The sequence below is a fragment of the Perca fluviatilis genome, chromosome 19 (assembly GCF_010015445.1).
Source record: "Perca fluviatilis chromosome 19, GENO_Pfluv_1.0, whole genome shotgun sequence".
Taxonomy (NCBI): domain Eukaryota; kingdom Metazoa; phylum Chordata; class Actinopteri; order Perciformes; family Percidae; genus Perca; species Perca fluviatilis.
In genome coordinates, this window is record NC_053130.1 from 31,023,435 (window position 1) to 31,048,583 (window position 25,149).

The window sequence follows — 25,149 nt, forward strand, 5'->3', positions numbered from 1 at the left end:
CGGAAACAGGAGGCCTGAACGAGTTCGCCGACAACCGGATGCCAGGACTCTCACAGTGACTGCAAGTCTCTCTTGTAAACTTACTGGGTTAAGATGAGCTCTTTTATGGTGAATGAAAGGCTCAATCCGACGAAGTAGGTCATCAAATCAAATCGAAGCATTGACGGCTGCTGCCAGTTCTGCCGTTGTTTACCTTTTTCTTCTTCTTCTAGTCCATAGAAAGAGCAAAGTCAGTAGCCTTTGCTCATTAGTGCCACCGCTGTTCAGGAGAAGACTGCAACTAGTGTTGCGACCACCAGCGCAGGTATAAATAGTCACAGCGATCTCATGACGTCACATATGCGCGCGCCAGCTGGGCTGTGGTTACTGTAAAACACACTTTACAGTAGTGGGTGTGCTTTAAACCCTAGAGAACCAGAGACCCCGCGGACGGCCGCTAGAGGACCGCGGGAGATCATTGTTTGCACTATCCTGTTTGAATTGATCTAAAATAAAAACCATAATAGCTAGAACATTCATTCTTCTGCAGCTAAGGCGTCTGCCTTTCGCGTCATCGCGTTGTACGCTCGCGATGACGTCATCACGTTACATGACTTCCAGTGTAAAACAGCTGGTGGACCATTGCTATTGCAGATTAAACTATCAAAACGCCTATAAACTCTGCTCATAAAAATCAGCATGAGAAACATATATCAAAAACTAAAAATGTTACATAATTCAAAAACTTATGGTGTGTTTAGGAATATTTTGTTCATGTTTCTACATTTAGAAGTAGTTTGGATGAATATGTTTTGTGATTTTATTCACTAAAATTTGACGAAAACAAGAAGAAGATTTTTTCATTTTATTTATGACACAATTTTATTATTTTTATTAAATACTATGGTTTATCGACTAAGATAGCCTTTTAGTTTAGGTCAGGGGTGTCAAACTCCACTTCCCAGAGGGCCACACTGGAAAATAAGAATCACACCAAGGGCCAGACATGTTTAGTTTATTGATAGGATTTTATTTAATCGAAAAAGTCAAATATATTTGACTGTATTAGCCTATTGCATGTGTCATATGGTCTTTTCACTCACAGTTTGGTCGACATAAAGTCCTGAAGAAGTCAGGAGAACGTTCCTCAGCTGTCAGAGAAAAGAAGCGTCCAAAAACGGAAAAAGTTACAAAAACGTCAGAAAAAAACTAGGTGGGCCAAAATGTATTGTGAACCTATATTGATATGCGGGCCAGATTATAATCTGCGAGGGGCCGGATTTGGCCCGCGGGCCTTGAGTTTGACACGTGGTTTAGGTTGTACTAATTTTAAGGGTATGAAGCATTTGAAGATTCTCCAAGAAATGGCATCACAATAAGCAAACAGACCAATGTAGCCACTTTCGGACCAATTCTATTGCAGAGTTCAAAGGGTTAACATTGGCCCAACACTGATGCGGTCAGGGCCGTAAGCATCACTGTCTCATTTAATATTGCTTAATTACATCAGAGATGACTTCTACTGATTACTGTCTGGTATTAATAAAAGGCCAATTTAAAAGCTACAGGGTAGTGGTATTTCTCTGGTTGGAAAGACTATTTGAAGTAAAGGCTTCATTCCTTGGTGATGCTCTGATGAAATATCTGTCAAATGAAAGACACTGCTGTATTCTTTGTAATGCAGATTGCATTGTATCCTCCTGCTGTTGAATGTGAAGCTCACCAGTGTGCCAGGGAGGGTTTCCATACACAGGAAACAAGTCTGACACCTCCTGAAATGGATCATATCAAAAGTAGCATGCACTTCAACGCAGCTGTTTGTCTTCGGGTTTACAGACAATTTCACAGCAATATAGTGGTGTGAAAACACTGCAGTGGATGCAAAGATCGATATTTGTTTCTGGGGAGAGGAACACATTTCATTCCTCAGAGATTCAAGTGAGGTTATTTGGACTAAAAATGTTTTTTGTTTCAAATATTTTTAGCCAATGGCTAATGAGACTATAATTTACGTGTGTGACATTTCTGTGTCCAAAGCAACACACAGACTCACAGGGGCATGATTTATTGCTGCTGTTTCTGGGCTTCTTCAGGTGGAACATGTCACTTCCTGCATACTGTGTGCTGCTAATTGGCCCGTTTTGCATATCTAACGAGGCTAATGTAGCAGCTACTTCACCGCATCACTGTGAGGAAAATAGTACAGAAGGTGTGAGTATGTGCATGTGTGCGTGTGCACACAAACGCTCTAATCATGCAGTCAGAGTACCGTCCTTGTTCCCCCGGACCCACACCTCTCTTTCTACTTCTCCTAGTTTCAGGGTTTCTGGTTTCACCAAGTCAAATTTAAGACTTTTAAAGACCATTATGAATTAAATGTAAGACCTATATCACAACATCAAAAAAAGAAAAGGAAATGCAGAATCGCAAAATTAATTGCTTTCTTGCATAAAAGCAGTGGGCTTTAAATACGATGTTTGTAACTGACTTAAACCAAGCCCTAAATTCATTTTTTTTCAAGCCAAGCTAAACTTGCACTTCCCCATAGCCTATGGTACCATCTGAAAGAGATTTGCGCCAATAATATGAAATCTGATTGGCTGCAATATAAGTTGCATGTTGGTCTCATTTGTTGTCATAATAGAGCAAATTATATTTGGACTAGCAAAAGAAAGAACTACAACACCAAGGAATAAAAAAAAACACACCAACATTCTAAGCATTAGAATGAGCATTAGAGGTAGGGTTACACAGAGCCATAGAGAGAGAAGAGGTAAAACACTCGTTGATCTCGCTAGCGGGGTGGTCGCGTGGTTCACGTAAGCCTGTATAGTTCCAAAACATGCCGCGCTGTCATGTTCTTCAATGGGACTGACAGCAGCGATATGAAAACACATACCCAAGTACTTGTTTGACTGTTATTGCATATTTGTAAATGTCAGTTTTACATATGGAGTAGTAGGGTGACAACTGAAAGCTATGTATAAGTATTACTTAGATACGTTTTTAAGTTTTGGAGGGAAAGCTTCATATTCGTGTTAGCAAGGGTAGCACTAGGCTACTGGCTTTAGTGGCTTAACCTTAACTGTTACCTTACTACATCTCCGTTTTGAAATCAAAGGCGATTCAAGATGTTCTTTTTTTGCGCAACTGGACTATTGGGTTTCCTTGATTTTGCTTGTAATTCCGATTGACTTACCCGTGGTCAGAGAGAGATTGAGAAAGCAGAGTAGCAGAGTAGCAACAGTCCATTCAGCATTTAATGTCCATCCCGCTTCTTCTGATGAGGCATGAGTTGACCACACAACCATGATCATTTTAAGACTAAGCCATACACAAAGTATCAAATATATTAAAGAATAACAACTCATTACGCTTATTAAGTATTTTTTTTATTAAACAATGAGTGAGACAACAAGTGTGTGTGTGTGTGTGTGTGTGTGTGTGTGTGTATCTAACTGGAAAAACAAGAACAAAGTGAAGGAACAGGGATGAATATTGTGTATAGTGTTAAGAAGAGAGGAATATGGTGGGGAAAGGAGACAAAAAAGAATTAATTTGGCGCTAAGAAAGAGGAACAATTTAGTTAACCAGAACTTCATACAAATGTTTAACAGAGACCAAATTAGTGTTTAAATGAAATTGGGGAAGAAATTAGTCACATTGCCGTCTGTGTAATAAACATTTCAGAGCTCATTATGGCATATGATATTTTTTGTGTGGAATGATTTGTATTAATACATGTAATCCAACAGCCCTTTCAAGATGACCTTGAACTAGACAATAATAGTTAGCATTAAATGACTCCTGTAATGCAGGAGTCATTTTCCCAGAGGCCTGCAGTACACCGCGGGACCCCGGTCTATCCCACCAGAGCTGTCCGCCGTTAGGTGTGCAGCAGTCGGATAACGTCTTAGCCTGTTCCGCTCTTTGCATCCCCGATGATCCAACATAAACAAGCAGAACACAAGGATACAATCGTGGCAGGTGACTGATCAAGGTGACTGATCATCAGTCTGAGTCTTTCCGCAGCCCTGTCAGGGTATAATTAAACAAATGCAACCTTATTTCTACTAGCATCAGACACACAGTACTCAGCTGACTAGCTAACACAGTCAGGTTCAGTAGATAAAACCTAAATAAACCTAAATAAAACCTGTCCTTAATCAACCTTAATGATCCTAGTAATCCAACATCCATAACTAACTAAATAAAAGTTGTCAGAGATTCACTACTGAACTTCATAATTGTTGGTGTAGCGATACCTTCACAGCAGGCAATCGGTCGTCTACCAAGATAAATATATAGATAATTACGCTGTGCACATACAAATAAAGATCAGTATATGCATCATAAAGGGCCTCTGATAAAATATAAACAGTTGACAATTCAAAAGAGGTAGCTATTTAATCAACTTACCTCAGAAGTTACTCGATGGCCAGCAATGATTGAATTAATGATGTCCAACGCCGTAGAATGGATTTTTGGAACTAAGCGAGGCTGCATACCCCGGAAGTAGGCAGCAAAAAGCGTACAACGGAGTCCAATGGGAGTGTCGCTATTTCTCTATCACTCTGGGGTTACATAGACGTAGGGAAATTAAGACCTGTTTAAAACTAATTAAGACCTAGAACAGACCTAGAATACTTCAGCAAATTTAAGACTTTTTAAGACCTAAAATTGTGAATTTGAAAATGTTTGATTTTTTTAGAGTCTGCTCTCCGCTTTCTTATTCATCACCTCCACTTTTTCTCTTATGGCTTTGCTCTTGTTTGTACCTCTCTGTCCTCCTTCCTGCTCTGTCGTTCTCTTCCTCCCCAAGGCAACATGAAGACAAAAGGCTTTACCAGGTTAGAGTATTTTTGCCTTAATAGCATCCAGAGAGGACAGGCCTGTTTCTCCCCATCAGGAGGAGGAATATGTGGAGAAGCAGTGGAAGGACGATTGGGTTCCTTAAAATAAGATACATCTTTGATGACTGCACTTAAATTTCAGTTTATTGCAGCTTGGGTCTTATTTGGCCAGCTGTGGTTATGAAAACGTATAGATACAATATATTCTAGCCTTGTAATCAGACTGAATTAAATTCATTGTTAAGACCTTAAAAAAGCTGATAACGATAAATTGGCCCATTTTAATTAAATTTTTAAAAACTCATTGGACGACCTACATTCCGATAACAATATATCTGCAATAAGCTAAAATCACTGGTCTTTTTTGGTCTAGCTCTTGCGCTTACCAAAGTCTTTGCTGGGATCTAGGAGGATTACCCTAAACTGCTTGATTTGGAAGTAGAAGTGAGTGCAATTGAAGGTGTTGGTAATCATCCCCCACTGCACAGGAAAACTGTGTTCACACAACTAGTTACGGTAGGTCAAGTTGAATGAGTTATGCCTAGCATACACTACAAGAATCTGAACAGACTTTGAAAAGACTGAAGTCTGACACCATCTCACATCTAACGTCATAGACTGCCATGATACGGGGATCTTGCAGGTGCACACATTGCAAGACTACAACTAGATTTGTTTTGCAAAATTAAACCAAGCTAGCTAACTAGTAAGCTGGTAACTTAAGGGAAAGTTTGCAGATTTTCTGTTCTGCTGTACATGCAGTACCCAGAGGTCCACGTTTATCCGCTGGTAAAAATCCCACTGGATGACACGCTTTAGAAGTGTTGGAAAATGGAAACTTTCCTTTTAGCTTAGCGTGACGCCATAGCAACCATAAACAACACTGGCTCTAGCCATTTGCTGCTTCCTGTTTGGTGCTGGAGGGTGTGTACCCATTGGTTGTTGACAGTGTTCACATGATTTCACTTTACTACCATACGGTGGCTGACAGGGGAACATGCTGCAACTTAATGAAACACACGCAAACAGACAAAACACAAGAAAATTAAGAAAACATCTTCATAAATTTGAAAACAAATGTGCTGCAAATACACACAACACAACCAAATACACAAATGCGCTGCAAATACAGAAACGATGCAAAAAGAAAAGCACACAAACTCCAAAAACAAATGCAACAAAAGAAACGCTGCATCCAGATTACACAACGGAAGTTCTCCTCGGAATGAGTTTGGCATTTTTTGTGTTTCTGGCCTTGTCTTTCTAGAGATGCCCGAGATCTCAGCAATAAACTTGGTGAGCTCAGTTTGCAATATGAAAAGGAATGCCCTTTTTTAGTCAAACTACCATTCAAACTTAGGGGAAAATAAAATATTAAATTTTTTTGAAATAAGTTATAAACATTGTCTCTCTGATCTACAGCGAGCCCTGTTGCCTTATCAGAAAAGTAGCATGTGGTGCTGAATAGATAACCATGACACTAAACCATCTGAGAAGAAAAGTGGGAAATCATTTTGGATTTGACACATGCATTTCCATTTTTTCTGCACTTTAGGGACTTGAGACAAAGAATAAACTTTCTTAAAAACCAAGTTGTACAGAGAGGAAAAAAATGCATCAAACCAATTTGTAAATGCACTCACGATACTTTCAGGATCAGATCACCCAAACCAGATCTAGTGATGGTCAGAGATGCATTAAGCCACATTAATAAAATAAAAATTAAGTTTAGCAAAAACCTGAGAGCCCTTACAAATGAAATAGACACCAGTATAGTGTTTCAGTCCATGGCAGCAGACGTCCCTTTGTCCCTTTTCTTTCCTCTGTGCTATTATGTTTGTCTTTTTTAACTCCACATTCAGTCAGTTCATCTACCTATCCCTTTTCCTCTACACAGGCTTCAACTCTCCCCCTTCTCCTCCTCACTTTCTATCTCCTCTTCCTCCTGTGCTATCATCTGTCTCCATCTGTTCCTGCCCCTCCCCCCCCTCCTCTTGTCCTGTCACTACTGTCTGTTGCCATTACTCTCCTGCTCTCAGTACATTACAGCTGCAGTCAGTCGTCTGCAGATAGTGACCCGGCCATCACATGACCATTTCTGCCCTCCATTGTCAAGGTGATCTGATCCCAGATCCCTTCCTCAAAGTGGATCGAGCCTGCAGTCAGGAGCTGTGTTCGAAACTGTTCCCTATCACAGAAATAGTGCCCTAGTGTGTTCGCCATTTTGTAGTGGTGTTCAAATTCTCAGCGGTTAATTTCATTCACTATATAGTCCACTATAAATAATACCCACAATGCACAGCTAATTTGAGTGTACATACTGTACAATGTGCCCTAAATTTTACTCCCTTATACCACAATGCAACGAGGTTGTGTTTTCCCGGAGAAAATCCTCACACTTTACAAACTGGAAACGATCCAAACAGTTCTGTGTTTAATAGTCTAATTATTTCAGCTGGACTGGTAGGCCAGTACTGTATATTGTTGGGTAGTTTAATTCATAATAAAAAATTGCATTTTATAAATTACATGTGTTTTGTGTGCAACAATCTTAATTTGTAAAGTAACTACAAATTGGGCCGTTTTATGAAAATGAAAATTTGGTGCGACGTTGTCAGAGTTCAGAAGCTCTACAGTCTGACATGACAGCCGGCGAGTGCCTGCCGGGGTCGCTGGCTTACCGGTCGGCCTGTCCAACTTCACAGACCCCGCTGTGAGCTGGCAGGAGCTCTCTCAGGAGACTCGTGGACAAGAGCCGTTTATTTCCCTGATCGTTTGTTTAAATAACACAACACACATATCCATTATAAGATTAACTGGAACCTGTGGTTTTTCGAAGTTATAAAGCTCCAAAGAGTGTTACGTTAACAAGCTCGCTGACCGGGCTGTCACTCACACACCGGCCACGGAGCAGACAGATGCGAGGGAGAGCAGCATCTGACAGGGCAGAGAGATACCTTCTTTCTTACGTCTTGTAAATTAATTATAACACGTATATACATTAGATTTAATATTTTGGTTCATAATTAGGGTTTGTTTTATTTGTTATTTCACATAAATAAAGATGTAAGAAATTAAGTTTCAGTTTCTTAAATTTTCAGCATCTTCTAACGTAAACAAACAAAGCAAAGCTCAATAACTTATATTTTCATTTGCAATAGTGATGTGAGTTCTATTTTTTTGCCCAGTGCTTTAAGAGCTTGTTCTAAAGGCACAACCTGGCCTAGCATACTGCAGAATAAAACGATTTACCTGTTTCATACTGCATACTACAGATGAATGCAATATGCACTAGGCGCTGCATACTACATACTCCAGTCGTCTGCAGTATGTAGTAGGTGATTTTGAAAACAGCCATAGTCTCGCATTACCAGACCTTCCTCTACTGCACTGCGGAGTGCCTCTGCAAAATAGCCTCAGGAAGGAACTTGTTTTGGTGGAACATGTGTACGTTCAATGGTTGTTTTAGTCGTGCAACAGAAAACTCAGATTGGACAGGTCTAGTTGGCTGTCTGGTTTTACCCTGCAGAGATCTGAGGAGCAGTTAACCACAGTCCTCATAAATCCACCGGAGTTTAGAATGCCAACACAGAGAAAGTGGAAGGTAACGGACATCAGGCAGAATTTCTAGCGGCATGGAGCAATCCTGGAAGTGGAACATCGTGAATATAGATAGCATCCGAAGTGGAACCAGAATGTCAGAGTGACTATTTCGGCGTGGTCTTTAAAACAATAGCAAACCTCTTTCTAGCACGTGTAGGGAGAGCCTAACCTGTCAGCTGTGTTGTCGATGCCTCAAGAGAAAAAAGGAAGTGACTCAGTGCTTGCCGTAAAGCAGTATCTCTGGCCATATGACCTCATTGACATTTTAAAAGGCCTTTTAGAACAAAAAAGCCACTTTAACACCCAGCAGTGTGTATTTTCTTAGCCTCCCCTTTCGAATGCAACATTCAAATTACTAGACAAAAAATGATATCCTGAGAAAAGTGGATTTTGAGGGCTATAGCTACATATACCACCATTCATTCTGCACTCGCCTGTGAGCGCCCCCTATATGGAACCATAGTGGAACTGCAACCAGTTCAGAAGCCGGAAGTATCGACAGAGTGGAACTTCTTTCCTTATTAGAAATTCTTTGATATAGACTACTCCAGTCGTAACTACTACGGTAACTATAAACATAAATCTAGGTCGTAATTGCTGCTTCAACAAACAACCTCTAGGAGCGTTCTTCCAAGGACAGTCTCCTCCAGCAACATATTTACAATACAGATGAGAGTGATATTGAACTTAAGAGCGCTTTTCCAAAAATGTCAAACTATTCTTTTAAGATTGCAACTCCCATTTAGCAAAATGTACTGGCTTGTCTGATATTTGATACAATATTTGTGCTGATTCAGCAGCTTTCTTTATTATTATTATTCCGTATGTTTTTTGGTCGTCTGTAACTTCAGCATACGTTCAGCTACAAAAACCATTCAACTATTAAAATGTTCAGCTCTTTCAGTACATGTGCTCTTCTTCAACTTTTGTTCTACTATTTATACATTTTCAAAGATTAAGCTTTTAAACATTTTATTTTAACATTAAAGTCAATGAGAGCGAGCTTCAAATCCTGTTCTGCTTTACAATGTATCTCCTTTTACATTCTTTCACCTACAGACATGATTCAAACTTTAAACCATTCACGAAACATTCAGCTATTCAGGGTCTACTATGTATCTCTATTTCTACCTCTCTCTCTCCCTCTCTCTCTCTCCTTCCCTCCCTCCAGTGTCATTTTTGATTTCATCCATGCATATAGCCCGCTTTTTTTCAGGCAATATATTCACCTCTCAGCTCTTTAGGGTCATGCTTGTTTGTTCTATGCAATGGATATGTCTGATAATAATACAAAGTATTTATACATTCAGCCTTTTTAGTCAATTTATTTGAACTTCCACTTTTAACAGTATTATAGTTTAGCTTCCAGCTTTTCTAGAAATGTATTTCAGCTCTTAGCTTATTAAGGTAATGCAGTTCAGCTTCCAACTGACAATTTTATATTTAATTTTCCAAGTTTTTCAGCAATGCAGTGCAATCCATTTGATATATTTCAATTTTTTTTTTTTCATATTTCTGCATTTTCATCAATATTTCATCAAAATAGTGTTCCATACTATTTCATAATTTCAGTTAGAAAATAAATTCAGACCTCACAATGTTCTACATCGTTTGGCATCGTTGAACTTTTAAAGCCAACAATTCAGCTTAGCGTCAACTTTTCAAAAAACCTTTAAAGATTCCACATCTTTTATACTTTAGTGGTGTTATTCAACTTTTTAATGAAATTCTTCTTGCGGATTTAAGCTATTAATCCAGTTTAGCTTTAGCAATTTAGCTATTCAGCATTCCCACACATTTTCTGCAGGAAATGCATTTTCTAGTTTACTGTAAAAACTCACACAAAAAAAACACATCACATCCTCCAACTGCATGACAGGGCTTTATGAGTGATGATGTCACGTCCCGCTGCTTTTGTAACTGTGATGTGATAAATGCTGATATCACATCTTCTTGTCTGTGCAGCGCTGACTGATGATGTCACAGCCCGCTAATGGCCTGTATTAATATCAGCGGCAGGGCGCCTCCATTAGTGTAATGGGGCTGATAATGATGATGATAGTTTCAACACAGAGCTGACAGCAGCAGCCAGCTGTAAATGATGATCCAGCAACTCCGGGGGTCTTTATCCTATTCCCCCGCAGGAAACATTTACCCATAACCCACCAGGGACCTGCAGTGTGCAGTGTGACCTGTACACATATACAGTGAAACAGTAAATTGAGATTTCACATTTGTTGATTCCAGGGAAAGGCGCTGCTTGTTGCATCTTTTCTCCAAAGAGAATGGGAATACTGTTTGCACTGTCATGGAGGGATAGAAGCAGGATAAAATGATTTAGTTTACTAAGGCTACTGAATAAAACCTGGCAATTAGATTTGAAATACTGGTAACGCTTTAGATTACAGCCCGCAATGTACAGGGTAATTACTCCGGAATAAGGGTGTACCAATACTTATATGTAGGTATTGGGGAACAAGATGGAATAGGTTATGGAATAATAATAATAAGGGGGTAATTGGGATCTTACAAATATATTATTCTGAAGTTATTTTTTCCTACTGGGTACCTATACTGTAGTTATTTTTTACCTACTGGGTACCTATACTGTAGTTACTGTATGTTTTATCTACTGGGTACCAATACTTTAGTTGTTTTTTACCTACTGGCTACCTATTTTCTTCCCAATCAACAATGTATTTTTTTTTACAGCGCACAAAGACCAGCAGTCTCCAGGCCCATCCCTCTCGTGAAGTCGCGCTGAAGACTGAAGCTTCACTTCAGGCTCAGAGGCTATCGCATGCTGCTGGTGGTCTTGCAGTGCTATTAAATGTATTAACAAACCGCTGTAAAATCTCCCTGAATGTCATTTATCAGAGTCTGGTTGTCACCCCTGTCCGCGGCATTCTCCTCCACTCCATATCTTAATAATGGAGCTAACCGCTAACAAGAGAAAATACTGGCATTAGCATTGTTGTCAGAAAAGATAGTATTTCAGCTTAGCATATTTCCTTAAAGCCCCAGTGTGTAACATTTGTAGTTGTTCATCAAAATCTGTATTGCCCTTCACAATATTTTCATGAATATTGACCACCACCATCAATTTCAAGTATTCCTATTAGCTTGGAATTTTACATTTGCGCTCGCATGAACTGGGGTAGACGCTCCATAATGATGCGCCATCTTGAAATACGTTAGCCGGTAAGGGACATACAGGCTTTACTGCTCCGCCTTTTTCGACTCACAGCTGCTGCTAATGGGTATCGTCGCTTTCCGGCCCCGGCAAGTTTGAAGAAGGATACATGGGAGAGGGGCTTCGGAGACTGTTTTGGGCTTTAGCGGAAAGGGGGGAGGGACTGGGAAGTTGTCCTGGATCTTCGCAATCCTACCTACAGCACCTTTAAGTTACATATAATAGCCCATTTGGGCTCCGGGTAATCAGGTATTTTATCTGCGGAACCATAACATTTGACAAACCAACCACATTTAATTGACAAAGCACATCATGGCTATACTCCATCTGTATCTGTATCATCTTTTAGCCTGATATGTTTAATATGTAAATAGTTATTTATTTCAAAATTATCTGTAAAGTTTTGTTAAAATAGTTTTTACTGAACCCAGCCATCACGAGCTGCGCCGTCACATCCTGCGCCACCCACCAATTCTCTGTGGGAAACACTGTAATCTAGTTTTACAGGTAATCTGAGTGACCTGATGCTCAGTCCTGAAACTGGTTCTATTTCGTATAGGCTTCGCCCTCTAAGAACTGTTGCTATTGGGTTTATCCCTTCGTGCATGCGCAGTCGTGAAGATTTATTTCACACCCTTGTGCCCTGCACGGGCCTCTCTTACGTCCGCTGTTACCTTCTAGAGAGCAGTGCTTCAGCCACAACGGCGGCACCAAGATGTTGGCTCAAGGAGGTGGCGCCCCGCGGGCTGCGCCCTGCACCCTGCACCTCTCTAAGCCCCAGCTCCAGCTCCACCTACCGGCAGTGCGGCCATGAGGCAGGCAGCACCCACCTAGTCCAATCCACTCGCCGATGTGACAGTAATGGGGCGCCGGGAACGCGTCTCACTCCAGCTACAGTTGGAAACATAACGGCACTTTTAAAGGAGAATTCCGGCCAATTTTTACGTTAATCTTGATCGCTATAGCTACGCGAGTACTTTCGATAGAAAAAACCCCGACCCGAATTAGTGCAGCTAACACGGAGAAGCTGCAGCTACGTACTACAAGCGTCCCCTGAGCTAAAACGGCAGTGGTCGGGGCAAGTTTTAGAGTGCCTCTGTGCCTCTTAGCAGACACAAAATGCAATTAATATATCTGTGCCACATGAATAGGGCCCTTACGTGTCAACAAGATGCGTTTTCAACTCAGACATTGTTTAAATTCACCTACCCTGGTCCCTGTCTCGATCCTGCCGGTAGCTAGCTTGCCCTGCTAGCTGCTAGCCGTTAGCTGCTAGCTGCCGTCCGGTGAGTGTATTCAGACAGGCTTCTGTGATAATCATCCCAATAACAATACACGGAGCGGCGGTGGTGTGGCTATGTCCTCCAGAGGACAGGTCATGTCACGTCTTGAAGTGTATTCCCCCCTAAAAAAACAGTAGTGCGGTAGTAGCTGTTAGCTGCTAGCTGCCCTCCAGTGAGTGTGTACAGCCAGATAGCTGTTAGCCGTTGGCTGCCGTCCAGTGAGTGTATTCAGCCAGGCTTCTGTGATAATCATCCCAACAGCCACACTGTGTCAGAATTAACAGGCTCACACACCCACTCAGAGTGCGTGTTTATAGCCTACTAATTTTTTCTCCACCTCCCAGCTGATTACGCAGAATGGTGAGAGTGCTGAGTGAACGGTTTGTGAGAATCGAACTACCGCTTTTCACAGCGGCGGGAGGGCACGATACTCACTGCTATGTAAAAAGCTGACACACAGGCATGTGCGTGCCCTCTCTCTCGGTCACGCCCTACCATGGGCTGTGATGACTGGGCACTCGCTTGCTATGGCAACAGACAACACACGGATGTGCGCGCGCTCCCTCCCGAGATACTGTGCTGTGTGGAGAAGCATACAAACGGTTATATGCTTCAATTTGCCAGCTCTCCCCCAGCTCTTACCGGCATGGTAAAAGCTATCATGCTATCTAAAGTTCAGATAACGGCTCTGACGCCTTGCACACATGTAGTGCCGTAGGCGGAGCCTGGTCACTCCCGCACTGCGTAAACAGTGGGAGCGAGTGCCCACTGTTGTATGTGGTATGTCGTATGTTGTGCTATGTCGGATGTATGTCGGATGTGTGCTCGGAGCGGGCGCAGTGTGGGAAAACCGGCAGCTGATTGGATGAACGCGTCACGTGGGTCTGGTTTCTCTGGAAATTCAAAGACAGACTGTCATGGCGGCTTGTTCAGAATACAATCTCATATTTTACTAAAATAGTTCACCGAAACCAAAATGAAGGCCGACGGCCCCTCTGACGGACAACGGTACGGAACCCCGAACAGACTCGAGTCACTGACCTCACCAGACCGTCCAACGGCTGATTATTGGCCTTGTGTGTCTGAACCTTTAGAGGGCGAAGCCTATACAAAATAGAATGATAGTTACGTATTGTAACACCAGATTCTATGAGTATAGGCATAGCCCTCTAAGATTCAGGCCACCTGCTTCACTAACGTTGGCTGAAGAAAAATGCTGATGTTGGGAGCAGATCTCTGGTCGCGCAACTGTAATACACAGTACCTGCGTGAAAGAAATCTTCACGACTGTGCATGCATGAATGGATAAACCCAATAGCAACAGCTCTTAGAGGGCTATGCCTATACTCATATACTCACTCTCCTCACATTACTAAAAGCCATCAGAGGAGAGACGGCATCAGGAAAGTCTCAGTATCCTCAGGAAGATGCATCAGGATGACCATTGACCTGAGAGCCTACATTACCAGCTGACACAACTTGACAACACTATACAAGAAACCATTTACTCTGGAGGACATGATGTGGACAGTTTACATACAAGTTTTTTTTTTATTATTACTATTTCACTGATTATAAATAAAGTGATTTATTTAAAGAGTGTTTTGTCATTTTTAAAACTAAAAGAAGAAAGAAATGTAGGAACCAACATTGCTTTCGATTATAGCCCGCCTACCCTGTAGTTATCTGGTAGTTATCCTGTAGTTATTATGTAAGTAAGCGTAACAAGGGGGAATCTAACACTGCTTTAGAATACAGCCCGCGCTCCCTGTAGTTATCATGTAAGTAAGCGTAACAAGGGGAGATCTAACACAGCTTTAGAATACAGCCCCTATTCCCTGTAGTTATCATGTAAATAAGTGTAACAAAGGGGGATCTATTCATTGTGAGTCATACTTGTGTTTGATCTTGGATGAAAGGAGAATGTGCACACAACTGAAAAAGGTAAGCACCTTGCGTAGCTGTAATTTTTGGTCTGGTGGAGAGAAGCCTTACAGCATTGTAACAACTTCAAATTTCTCAGATTACCCCTAAACACAAGTGAGTGACCTCTAGGATGGGCAAATTCTGTCCGATGTTGGCGGGCAGAGCTGCAACGCCATAAATGAGCCTCAAGGAATAATGTTTGCTCGTGAGGCGAACGATTCCTGAGACAGTCTTCAGAGGCCGACAGTATCTATGACTATACACTGTCCCTGGTCTTTTGTTCGGAAGAAAACGCACAAATGCACCCCAATAGTTAATTGAACTACCAAATTATAAATGAACAATGTAGTTTGCCGGTTTGTTAGAAATAGGGTAATTTTAAAACAAATACAAAGTTCAGATTTATTAAAGGGGTGATAGAATGATTATATAGGGTATTTCACACTGTTCCTTAACGTCTCCTAATAGGGTATGTAACATTGATTGGACTGAAAGTTGCCCGGTTGCTATTTTATGGGCCCTTGCATCCCTGTGTTTTGGCCCTATTTGTAACGAGACCTTTTCTTCCAAATATGATATTCTCATGAATATTTAGATGAGCTGTGCGCTGATTGTTTAAGGAACCATATATGTATACATTGGAGACGAGACAGCAGGACTCATATTTCAGACACTGCAATGTTTTGTTACTAAATTCACTTCTGAGACTTTTTTAGGCGAGAAATCAACTATATAAAGCTCAAATATGTGCCGTTTTACGAAAATTGATGGCTAATTGCAAATTTGGTAAGACGTGTCGGACTTCAGGAGGTCCATACAGTCTGACAAGATAGCGGCAGCCCCGCTGCGCTCCATACCCAGGAGAAAGTCACTGTTTCTGGATTACTGGACAACCGGGGCTCGGGGCTCCGTGGAGCTGGCCGGATGCTGGCATAACTATAGTATATTTACAGTTTGAATTTCATCACGCCACTTATATTACAGTTATACTAAGGTCTTAGAAAACTAACGCGTGTGTCCGGTTTCAATTTAATGCATTTATGTGAATGTGAGGGGTTTCGTTAGCTGCTCGTGTCTCTTCAATCCTAGGGGTAGCTAAAGATCACGGCTAGCTAGCTAGCTACACTTTCGGCATAACTATAATATATTTACAGTTTAAATTTCGTCATGCCACTTTCATAACAGCTACCCTAAGGTCTTATAAAGCTAACACTAATGAGGGGTTTCCTTAGCTGCTAGTGTCCCTTCAATCCTATGGGTAAAGATCGCAGCTAGCTGCAGGCCCTGGAGCTCCGTCAGGGCCTCAGCATTTGGTAGTCCAGTAACCCAGAAACGGTGACTTTGCGTGGGTATACAGCACCGCGGGCTTCCGGTCATGACGGAGATCCATCTAGCTCACAGCGAGCCGGGGTCTGTGAAGGAAGACACGCCGGGTGGCGAGGCAGCACCGGCCGCTGTCACATTATCCTGCTGAGCTCCTGCTGTACTGCGACACACAGTCAGACAATATTTGCAACTAGCCATCAATTTTCGTAAAACGGCCAATATTTGACCTCTACATTGTTGATTTCTCGCATAAAAAAGTCTCAGAAGTGAATTTAGTAATTAAATAGCGGACGAACAATGTATAACATTTCTGAGATCTGCGTGACCTAGATTCAGAAGACTAAGCTGACCTCAGGTCAGTGGTGTAGCCTATGTAAATGTTGGGGCATGACAAAGGTAGAGACTAGAGCCAAATAAGGAGGAGCTTGTTGAGATTTGCCCGTTTTCAGTGGCAGTTTCAAATTGTGAGATTTGCAGAGGAAAGAGGTGTCAATGGGATTTTGAGGTTCTATGTATGTCCTATTCACCCTCCAAACTGTCGTTTTTCACCTATGACAAGGTAAAATCTGTTTTGCATTCTATCACCCCTTTAAGTGATTCAGAAGTCATTTCATCACTCCATCTACCCTGAAGCGAATAAAGAAAGAATAGGTACCCATTACGTAACTACAGTAGAGGTACCTAGTAGGTAAAAAATAACTACAGTATAATTTCTTTCTAATTTCCTCCCAAACATCCAGATTATTCCTCAGTAGGTTATACACCATGTAATAATAGAGTATGTACCCAGTAGGTAAAAAATAACTACAGTATAGGTACCCAGTAGGTAAAAAATAACTACAGTATAATTTCTTTATAATTTCCTCCCAAATGTCCAGATTATTCCCCAGTAGTTTAGACACCATGTAATAATAGAGTATGTACATAGTAGGTAAAAAATAACTACAGTATTGGTACACAGTAGGTAAAAAATAACTGCAGTATAGGTACATAGTAGGTAAAAATAACTACAGTATAGATACCCAGTAGGTAAAAAAATAACTACAGTATTCCATAACTTTATATCTCGTTCCCCAGAACCTACGTATATGTACATACTGTATTGGTAAACCATAATTTCTGAGTAATTATGCTGTACGTTGCGGGCTGTAATCTAAAGCGTTACCCAAATACTCATTAACCAGTCCCTGAAGCCCTGAAGATAACGAATGTGGATGACAGTAGCAATAGATAAAATGGCCACAAAAATGGCGACAAACTGGTTCAGAAAGAGATTGATGCAGCTAGCTGAAGCTGCATATTTCTTCGGCTGATGGGGAAATGTGTTTGTGTCCACCAGTGTTGTAGTACTCGAGTACTTTTGAGCTCAAGACCAATTTTTGAAGGTTTCGTCTCGGAATCAACCGCATTTTTACTCTGTCTCGTCTCGGTCTAGGATGAAGAGGACTCTGGATTATTTATTTATTTCGATAAATTGCCTCTGCATTGTCTAATTTAGGCCCATGTGTTAAAACTTGCAAAAGCAACCAATAACTTGACTCATATGTAATCTGAAATTTGCTACCGTGAACCCCCCTCTCCCTGCCCCCTTTACACACACTCCCAAGAAAGTGAATGTGGGAGACAGGAGAAGAAGCTCTGGCTGTTTAACACAAATGACTTGACTCGGTCTTGCACTGCTTTGGTCTTGGTCTTGACTCAGTCTCAAACCCTCAAAGTCTCGGTCTTGTCTCGGCCTTGATACACTCTGGTCTTGGAGATAACTTGGTCTTGGTTTAGGTGGTCTGTACTACAACCCTGGTGTCCAGTGAGGTCATGTGACAGATACGTTGGACACTGCTGATTGGTTAGGGCAAAAGTAATCCCCCCTTCCAAACAGGAAATGTCTAATGAACATGATGTCACACTAAATGAGGATGTGAAATAAAATCCATCTCAGTCTGATTATCAGATTATGCTAGTTTATCCTCAAACAGACTAAAAGCAATTTATAAAACAAAAAAAGCAAAAAAAAACAACTAACATGTATAAATGAATGACTCTGCGCTTGTTTGGAACAAATAGGGATGTGATGTTTAAATTCCTTTAAGGCGACTGTGTGCTGGTTGTCAAGAGGATGAGTGGCTTCATAAAACCAAGTGCCAACAGGGGCTGTGGTGATTCCAGATGAGCTTCATCGATCTGAGCTGTCTAAGCACACAACTAGAATTGATAGCGCTATAACACCATTTCTATCCAATTCAAGCTCTAAGTTTAGCCCATGCCACCTACTTAAAGCATGACTCATGCTGTCAATAGTGGGGAGAGATGCACCCATGGTTAGCAACTGCTGGGATGGTAGCCATTATTATGGCTGCAGTTTAATATCTGCGCCACACACACACACACACACACACACACACACACACACACACACACACACACACACACACACACACACACACACACACACACACACACACACACACACACACACACACACACACACACCTCCAGTATGCAGGTCAATGCTGTGAGACGTAAAAAGAAATCACTTTCATTTGATAGAGATCACAAACCACATATTTCCTTATTGCTGAATTGAAATCTTAACTGTCGACATGACCTTTGACCAAGGGAAGGAGTTTGCATAGAAATCAGGGGTGTAGAGCAAAGCTACTATCTGTAGCCTATGTTTATTTCATAAATACTAGTGCAGTGCCCATTTGGCGCACGTGCCAATTGCTTGGTTTCCAGTATTTTACCCCCACAACTTTATCTAACTATAAGCGTCTCGGCTGCCCCTTTTTTCGACTAGCTGTCACACATCGAGGTAGCGATGTGGCGGGGGAAGCAGGCCGGAGAAATGCGCGCAACTGCCAGCAACAAAACAACATGCTGGAGATTTACCTTGCAGAAATACGAGGAGCAGTTAACCATAGTCCTCATAAATCCACCGGAGTTTAGAATGCCAACACAAAGAAAGCCCAAGGCAATGGATATTCGGCCTAAATGAGTGAAATCCGGCGGAATTTCCGTAGGCAACGGAGCAATCTCGGAAGTGGAACGTCGTGGATATAGACTATGCCCCCCACCCCCACTGTTGGATGATATTTATGCCCATGCACTAAGCTAACAATATGTCCAATGTCAGGTTCGCAGCAAGCATTTTGTTACCAAGTCAAATATCCAAATGTCAGTTTTTGCCTAACTGTCTGTAAGTTAAGCAAACACACATAACGTTGGACATAATGTTAGCTTAGTGTCAGGATCCGACAGCCTTTCATTCTTCCTGCTGATTCCTCACGTCTGTATCCACTTTTGTCTTCATGAAAGTTAGGTAGTGAATTTCGCCACAAAGCAGCTTTTCTGGTTAGTAAATATGCAGGAACACCAAAAGCGGGAGGAAGCGTGGGTTAATATGTAAGTATTGTTTTCACAAGTTTCATCTCCTTATCTGAAATATTGCTATTCAACTACGTCTCTGAAATTGTATTCACACTAGGTTTGTTATAAACAAGCCAAGCTCTTAAAAGATCAATCTTAGATGGAAGACTCCTAATATTAAGATTGATAACATATAAACCTTTAGCAGTACTCATTGCGCAGACATGGCAGTAAAACAGTAGAATACAGACACACACAAACACACACACACACACACACACACACAGGCACGCATGCACTCATACACAAAAAAAAAAAACATTATACAAGGTAGCAGTCTGCATATAGAAGGGGTAATGTGAATGTAGTATCAAACTGAAAATTACGGAGCCCCCCTGGTCCCACTTTGTCAAAAAAATTAATTATAACTATCTCGTGGCCACGAGATACGTATCTTTACTATAATTGTGCATATATCAGATATAGAACAATTTAAATACTATGACCACAAAAGAGAGAGGAAAAAATAAACAACAAATACAAAATAATAATATGTCATTCCCTTCTCATTAAATTAAATTAGGCCTAAATTCCTATTATACTACAGAATTAACCATTTGAAATTATAAACCGTCACAAAATTCACAGCGTGACTGTATGACAGAGTATGTCCTGACGTTTTACTTCACAATTTAATTTACGGCAAACAAAAATGCACACAGCATGAGCTGAAGTCAACAACAAGCTGCATATTCTTTTCAGAAATCATTTATAAGTCCCTGTAATTCAAATGCATGCTGTGCCGTCATAATAGTCTGTGACAGAACAAATGAAAAAGATCTTCGGAGAAGAATAAGAGACAATACGTATATCACCCAAGGAGTTATGGAGACTTCATATGGATATTCCGGAGGAATTCTCATCAGCCTCATCAGGGCAGCGAAGCAGTGCTGGTTTGCCGTCAGTAATCACTCTTAGCATGGCAGGATATAGCAGGGGAATAAGGAATATTTTATTTCTATATCTCTGAGCTTTTTTTTAATTGGATCAAACAGCCGGCATTTCTGGAGTAGCCTGGCACCGAAATCCAGATAGATATGCACTCGATCACCCTTATACATGAGCTCCTTTTTCTCCCGTGCAGTCGAAGGATCTTCAGTTTATCTTGAAAATTAAGGAATTTTACCAAAATTGGCCTTGGAGAGGCTCTTGACTCCAGTCGGCGCACTGTGGGAGAATGGTTAGAGACGGATTTACAGAGTTGGGAACTTTTCTTTCCCAAGGAGCAGCGGTATTAGCTCATTGATGAAGCCACCATGTCATGGCCTTCGGCTTGTTCGGGGACATGCAAGAAGCGCAGGTTAGAGGCCCGACTTTGGTTCTCTGCTTCCTCCACTTTGTCTTTCAGGTAGGAGTTATCCTTCTCCAGTGATTTTATGCGATTTCCCAGATCTGACATATTATCCTCATTTGAGCCAACTCTGTGTTCAAGCTCCAAAACTTGCTCTCCCAAGTGTTGAAAGAGAATAATGTATTGCATTTAAGCTCGTTTGAATCTTGTCCATTTTTGAGTCGAAATGTAGCACCATATCCGACTTCAGTTCAGGTTTGTCCATGGGCAAGGGACAAAGGGCGCCAAACAAAAATGAGAAAAAAACCGAGACTTTGATATAACAAATTAGTCCGTTAAGGAGCGAAAAAGTAACAGTATGAAATGAATAGGATAAAAGAACAGATGATTGGGTCTTGAAGGCCAAGAATTACTAATTTATGATGCAGATTGAGTCTTCAGCAAGTGCTCACACCATCACCACCTCGGCCATCTTGACAAATAAGCTCACTGCTGCTTGATGTGGATTGATACTGGGATGTCTACACAACTGTGCGAGTCGATTGACTTCAAAAAGTTTGCCACTTTACTCGAAACAAAGTTCAAAACACCTATTCATGTATGTCTTCTTTAGTCTATTGGCTGTTTAGGGTTTTCCTGGCACGTCACTTACACATTTTTCACTTACTGCGGCGTAGACTGTTTACATATTTGTGCTCATCATATGTACTTGTGAATACATATTTCTAAAATTGTATGATATTGAGTTATTACAATACGTTTTCTGACCTTTTTTTAATCTTAGCCCTGTAGACAAGCATTTAAAAAAAAATAAAAAATAAACTAGCAAACCCACTTTAAAAACTAATTAAAACTAAACTGAATTTGAAAACAAAGTCAAAACGAAATAAAAATAAAAAATAATGAAAAATGCAAGAACCTTGAGACACACACACACACACACACACACGTGCACGCATACACTCACGCAGCTTGAATGTTCTTCTGGAAAATTGCATATGTGTACATTTGTCCTGTAACACATACGCTTGTCCACTGGTATCGATTCAAGTGCTGGCAGATGTATGTCTTTCAAATAGATGCAGGATGTAGTAATTGTGTGTGTGGTTGCACATGTCTATAATCACACACACACACACACACACACACACACACACACACACACACACACACACACACACACACACACACACACACACACACACACACACACACACACACACACACACACACACACACAAACACACACACACACACACACACACACACACACACACACACACACACACACACACACACACACACACACACACACACACAGGTTCCTCGATTATAGTTAGATATGTGAATTATACCAGAGATGGGAACTTGATCTTGAGACTCGCTGCTAACACAGTGACTTCAGACTAAATTTGAGACTCTAACACTTGAGACTTGACTTGGACTCTAGCTCAGAGACTTGTGAGCATCTTTGATACATACTGAGGCTTTAACCAAAATTTGTCAGAAGTTGCATGTGACTAATTAATTAATTGCAAAGTTTAACCCTAATATTAGTGTGAAATAATTGTTTTACTTTAAGTAGGCTGATAAATCTCTATAGAGAGTTGCTGTTAAAAGATGGCAATGCAATTTTCTGTTCATCTGAATGCCGCATGTTAAAATCAAATTGTTTAGGGTGACATTACGGTTAGGATTAGGCGACAAAAAGTGAGCGTTATGCGTCGACGACAGTTAAGTTTAGGCACCAAAACGTTTAATTTAAAGTGATGGTTCGGAGTAATTTACCCTAGGGTCCTTTGCACCATGACCTCGAGCCAAACACCCCCCCAGAAGCTTTTTTCACCTGGGTCTAACACTGGGCGAGTTAGCGTAGAGTAGCGTTAGCCGCTGAGTAGCTTAGCGCGGGGATAATGGACCCACGTTTGTATCTCTTAAATGACCCCACTAATAATGCCCGAAATGATACCAAAGGTCTACACTAGTATATATAGGTTATGCTCTCATAAAACGATGGATTGGAAAGTTTGTAAGTACACCAGAAGTTTATGAACACTTGCCTGCTCTCTTCTGCTCTCTGTTGCTGTTGCTGCTGCTACCTGCAGTTAGACGAGTGCTTAGGGCCGTCTATAAATTACTACACCGAAAAGAGATACAACAAAAATATGTATTCATTTAATGATAAATAAGGTAATGTCTCCAAACTTACCTCAATTATTACTTGTCTCCTGCTAGTTATATTACAGCACTTACTTTAAAAAATAAGTTAAATTAAAAAATATTTTTTCGGTGTTGTAATTTGTAGATGTCCCTAAGCACTCGTCTCACAGCAGCAACAACAACAGCAGAGAGCAGAAGCCAGCAGGCAAGTGTTATTTACATAAACTTCTGGTGTACTTACAAACTTTCCAATCCATCGTTTTATGAGTGCATAACCTATATATACTAGTGTAGACCTTTGGTATCATTTCGGGCATTATTAGTGGGGTCATTTAAGAGATACAAACGTGGGTCCATTAGCCTCGGCTAAGCTATTCAGCGGCTAACGCGCTTACTCTAACTAACTCGCCCAATGTTAGACCCAGGTGAAAAAAGCTTCTGGAAGAATGTATCATTCGAGGAAAAGAACCACTTTCAAAAATTAATTTAAGTTTAGGAAAAAGATTGTGGTTTGGATTAAAACACTCCCAAGGAACACATATTTCTGGGGAGTCCTTTTTTTTCCCCCTGGAAAGTGAACTCCACTCCCCGGCTTGAACGTGCTGTGTTTTATAACGCAGTTAAAAATATATATTATCCCCTCTTTTTTGTGCTGATCCGAAAATGTATCTGATCTGTGACTCAAAACCGTGAACCGACCCGACCCGTGAGTTTTGTGATCCGTTGCACCCCTACTCAGCAAGAAGCTGTAAGCAGCACATCAGGTCCTTGACCCGAATGGTTACATAGTCAAAGGCATTTTTCAATCTGTTGCCATGGTGACAGCGGTGCTTGGTTACTGACCCGGGTGCAATTGTTGGCCTTGGGCTCCAACTCGGTGACCTTTGTGATCTGCTTGAGAAAGTCAGACTCTTGCATCCCCGGCTGGGAGCCGCGGCGCTTGAACTGCGCCCGCGGGTTCGCCAGGATCACCTGGAGGTTCACCGCAAAACCTAAAGGAGAGAGAGAGAGGGAGGACGACGAGGCAGAAGAGTGGGAGCAAAAACAGAGAAAGGTAGAGGAGGTTAGCCAGCATGGATTTAAAAACACATTACGAGCCTATTATACTCACAGCAGCAAATGATAGCGCATTAGTGTTTCTAATAACTATGATACGGCTGATATGAAATTCCTTTACCACAGGGGTCTGCCATTCTCCTGTGATAATTGCAATATAGATGAGAAGATAAGCATGAGAAAGTCAGAGGGAAGTCAAAATGCTCATAATGCCAGTGTGTTGTAGCAGAGGTGGAGATTAATGGCTGGCTTGCAACCAGATTTAATCAACCTGATTAGAACAATTGGTAACAGTGGGAGAAAATGTGACACTACGTAATTACTCTGGAAGACATTAGCTGTCTTACAACCAGCCATATGTTTGAAGGTTGAAAAGAGAATCAGATTGCGAGATAAATGTTTAACCCTTGTGTTGTCCTTGGGTAAAATTTGACCCGTTTCTCAAAGTTTTTTTATAACAGAAATGTGGGTTTCTTTCATCCAATTCAATTGCCCAAAAATAACTTGGATGCATGGATGAAGGCTACGTTGTATACTTACAGTACATACAATGCAGGTCAAATAAATGATTACTTCTATTGATTTTTTGGGTGTTTGATTCAATTTTATAGCATTTGAAAAAAAACAATTAAATGGTTTCAAAACCTGACCACACATTGACATAAACCAGTCTATGATCCACTCAACATCATCTCATCTTAACTATAAGCAAAAGAAAATCATAGTTTGCTTTTTTTCCATGGTGGACGGGAAGACAACACAAGGGTTGAATTATTTTCCATAAATCAAATTATCCACGCGTTCACTTTATATTCTACTGGTGCAGTGCCCGTTTAGAGCGTTTGCCTGTTTGGAACGGGCCGATTGCTTGGTTCCCAGTGTTATTTTCCCACAACTTTATTGAGTAAATTTAACAAACAACATGTGACACAAAATGCAGTTTTAAAACACTTGGTTCCCAGTATTGCTGCTTGCAGTGTTGTCGAGTGGCGTGCCTGTTAAAAACGAAGCTACAAAGGGGTCTGAAAAGGCGCTAAATCTAGCGACAACAAA

At 41.1% G+C, this 25,149-nt stretch overlaps 1 protein-coding gene across 2 annotated transcripts in view; it reads right to left on the reverse strand.

The window, feature by feature from the left end:
* Positions 1 to 25,149, reverse strand: part of b3gat2 (beta-1,3-glucuronyltransferase 2 (glucuronosyltransferase S)) — a 116,388-nt gene that overhangs the window by 12,040 nt on the left and 79,199 nt on the right. For both annotated transcript variants that reach the window (XR_005637153.1, XM_039784296.1), the window contains exon 3: positions 23,884 to 24,032. Coding sequence is in view for 1 of the 2 variants with exons in the window: in XM_039784296.1 (XP_039640230.1) it covers positions 23,884 to 24,032 (149 nt within the window). In the remaining variant the exon portion in view is untranslated. The remainder of the gene's footprint in view (positions 1 to 23,883; positions 24,033 to 25,149) is intronic.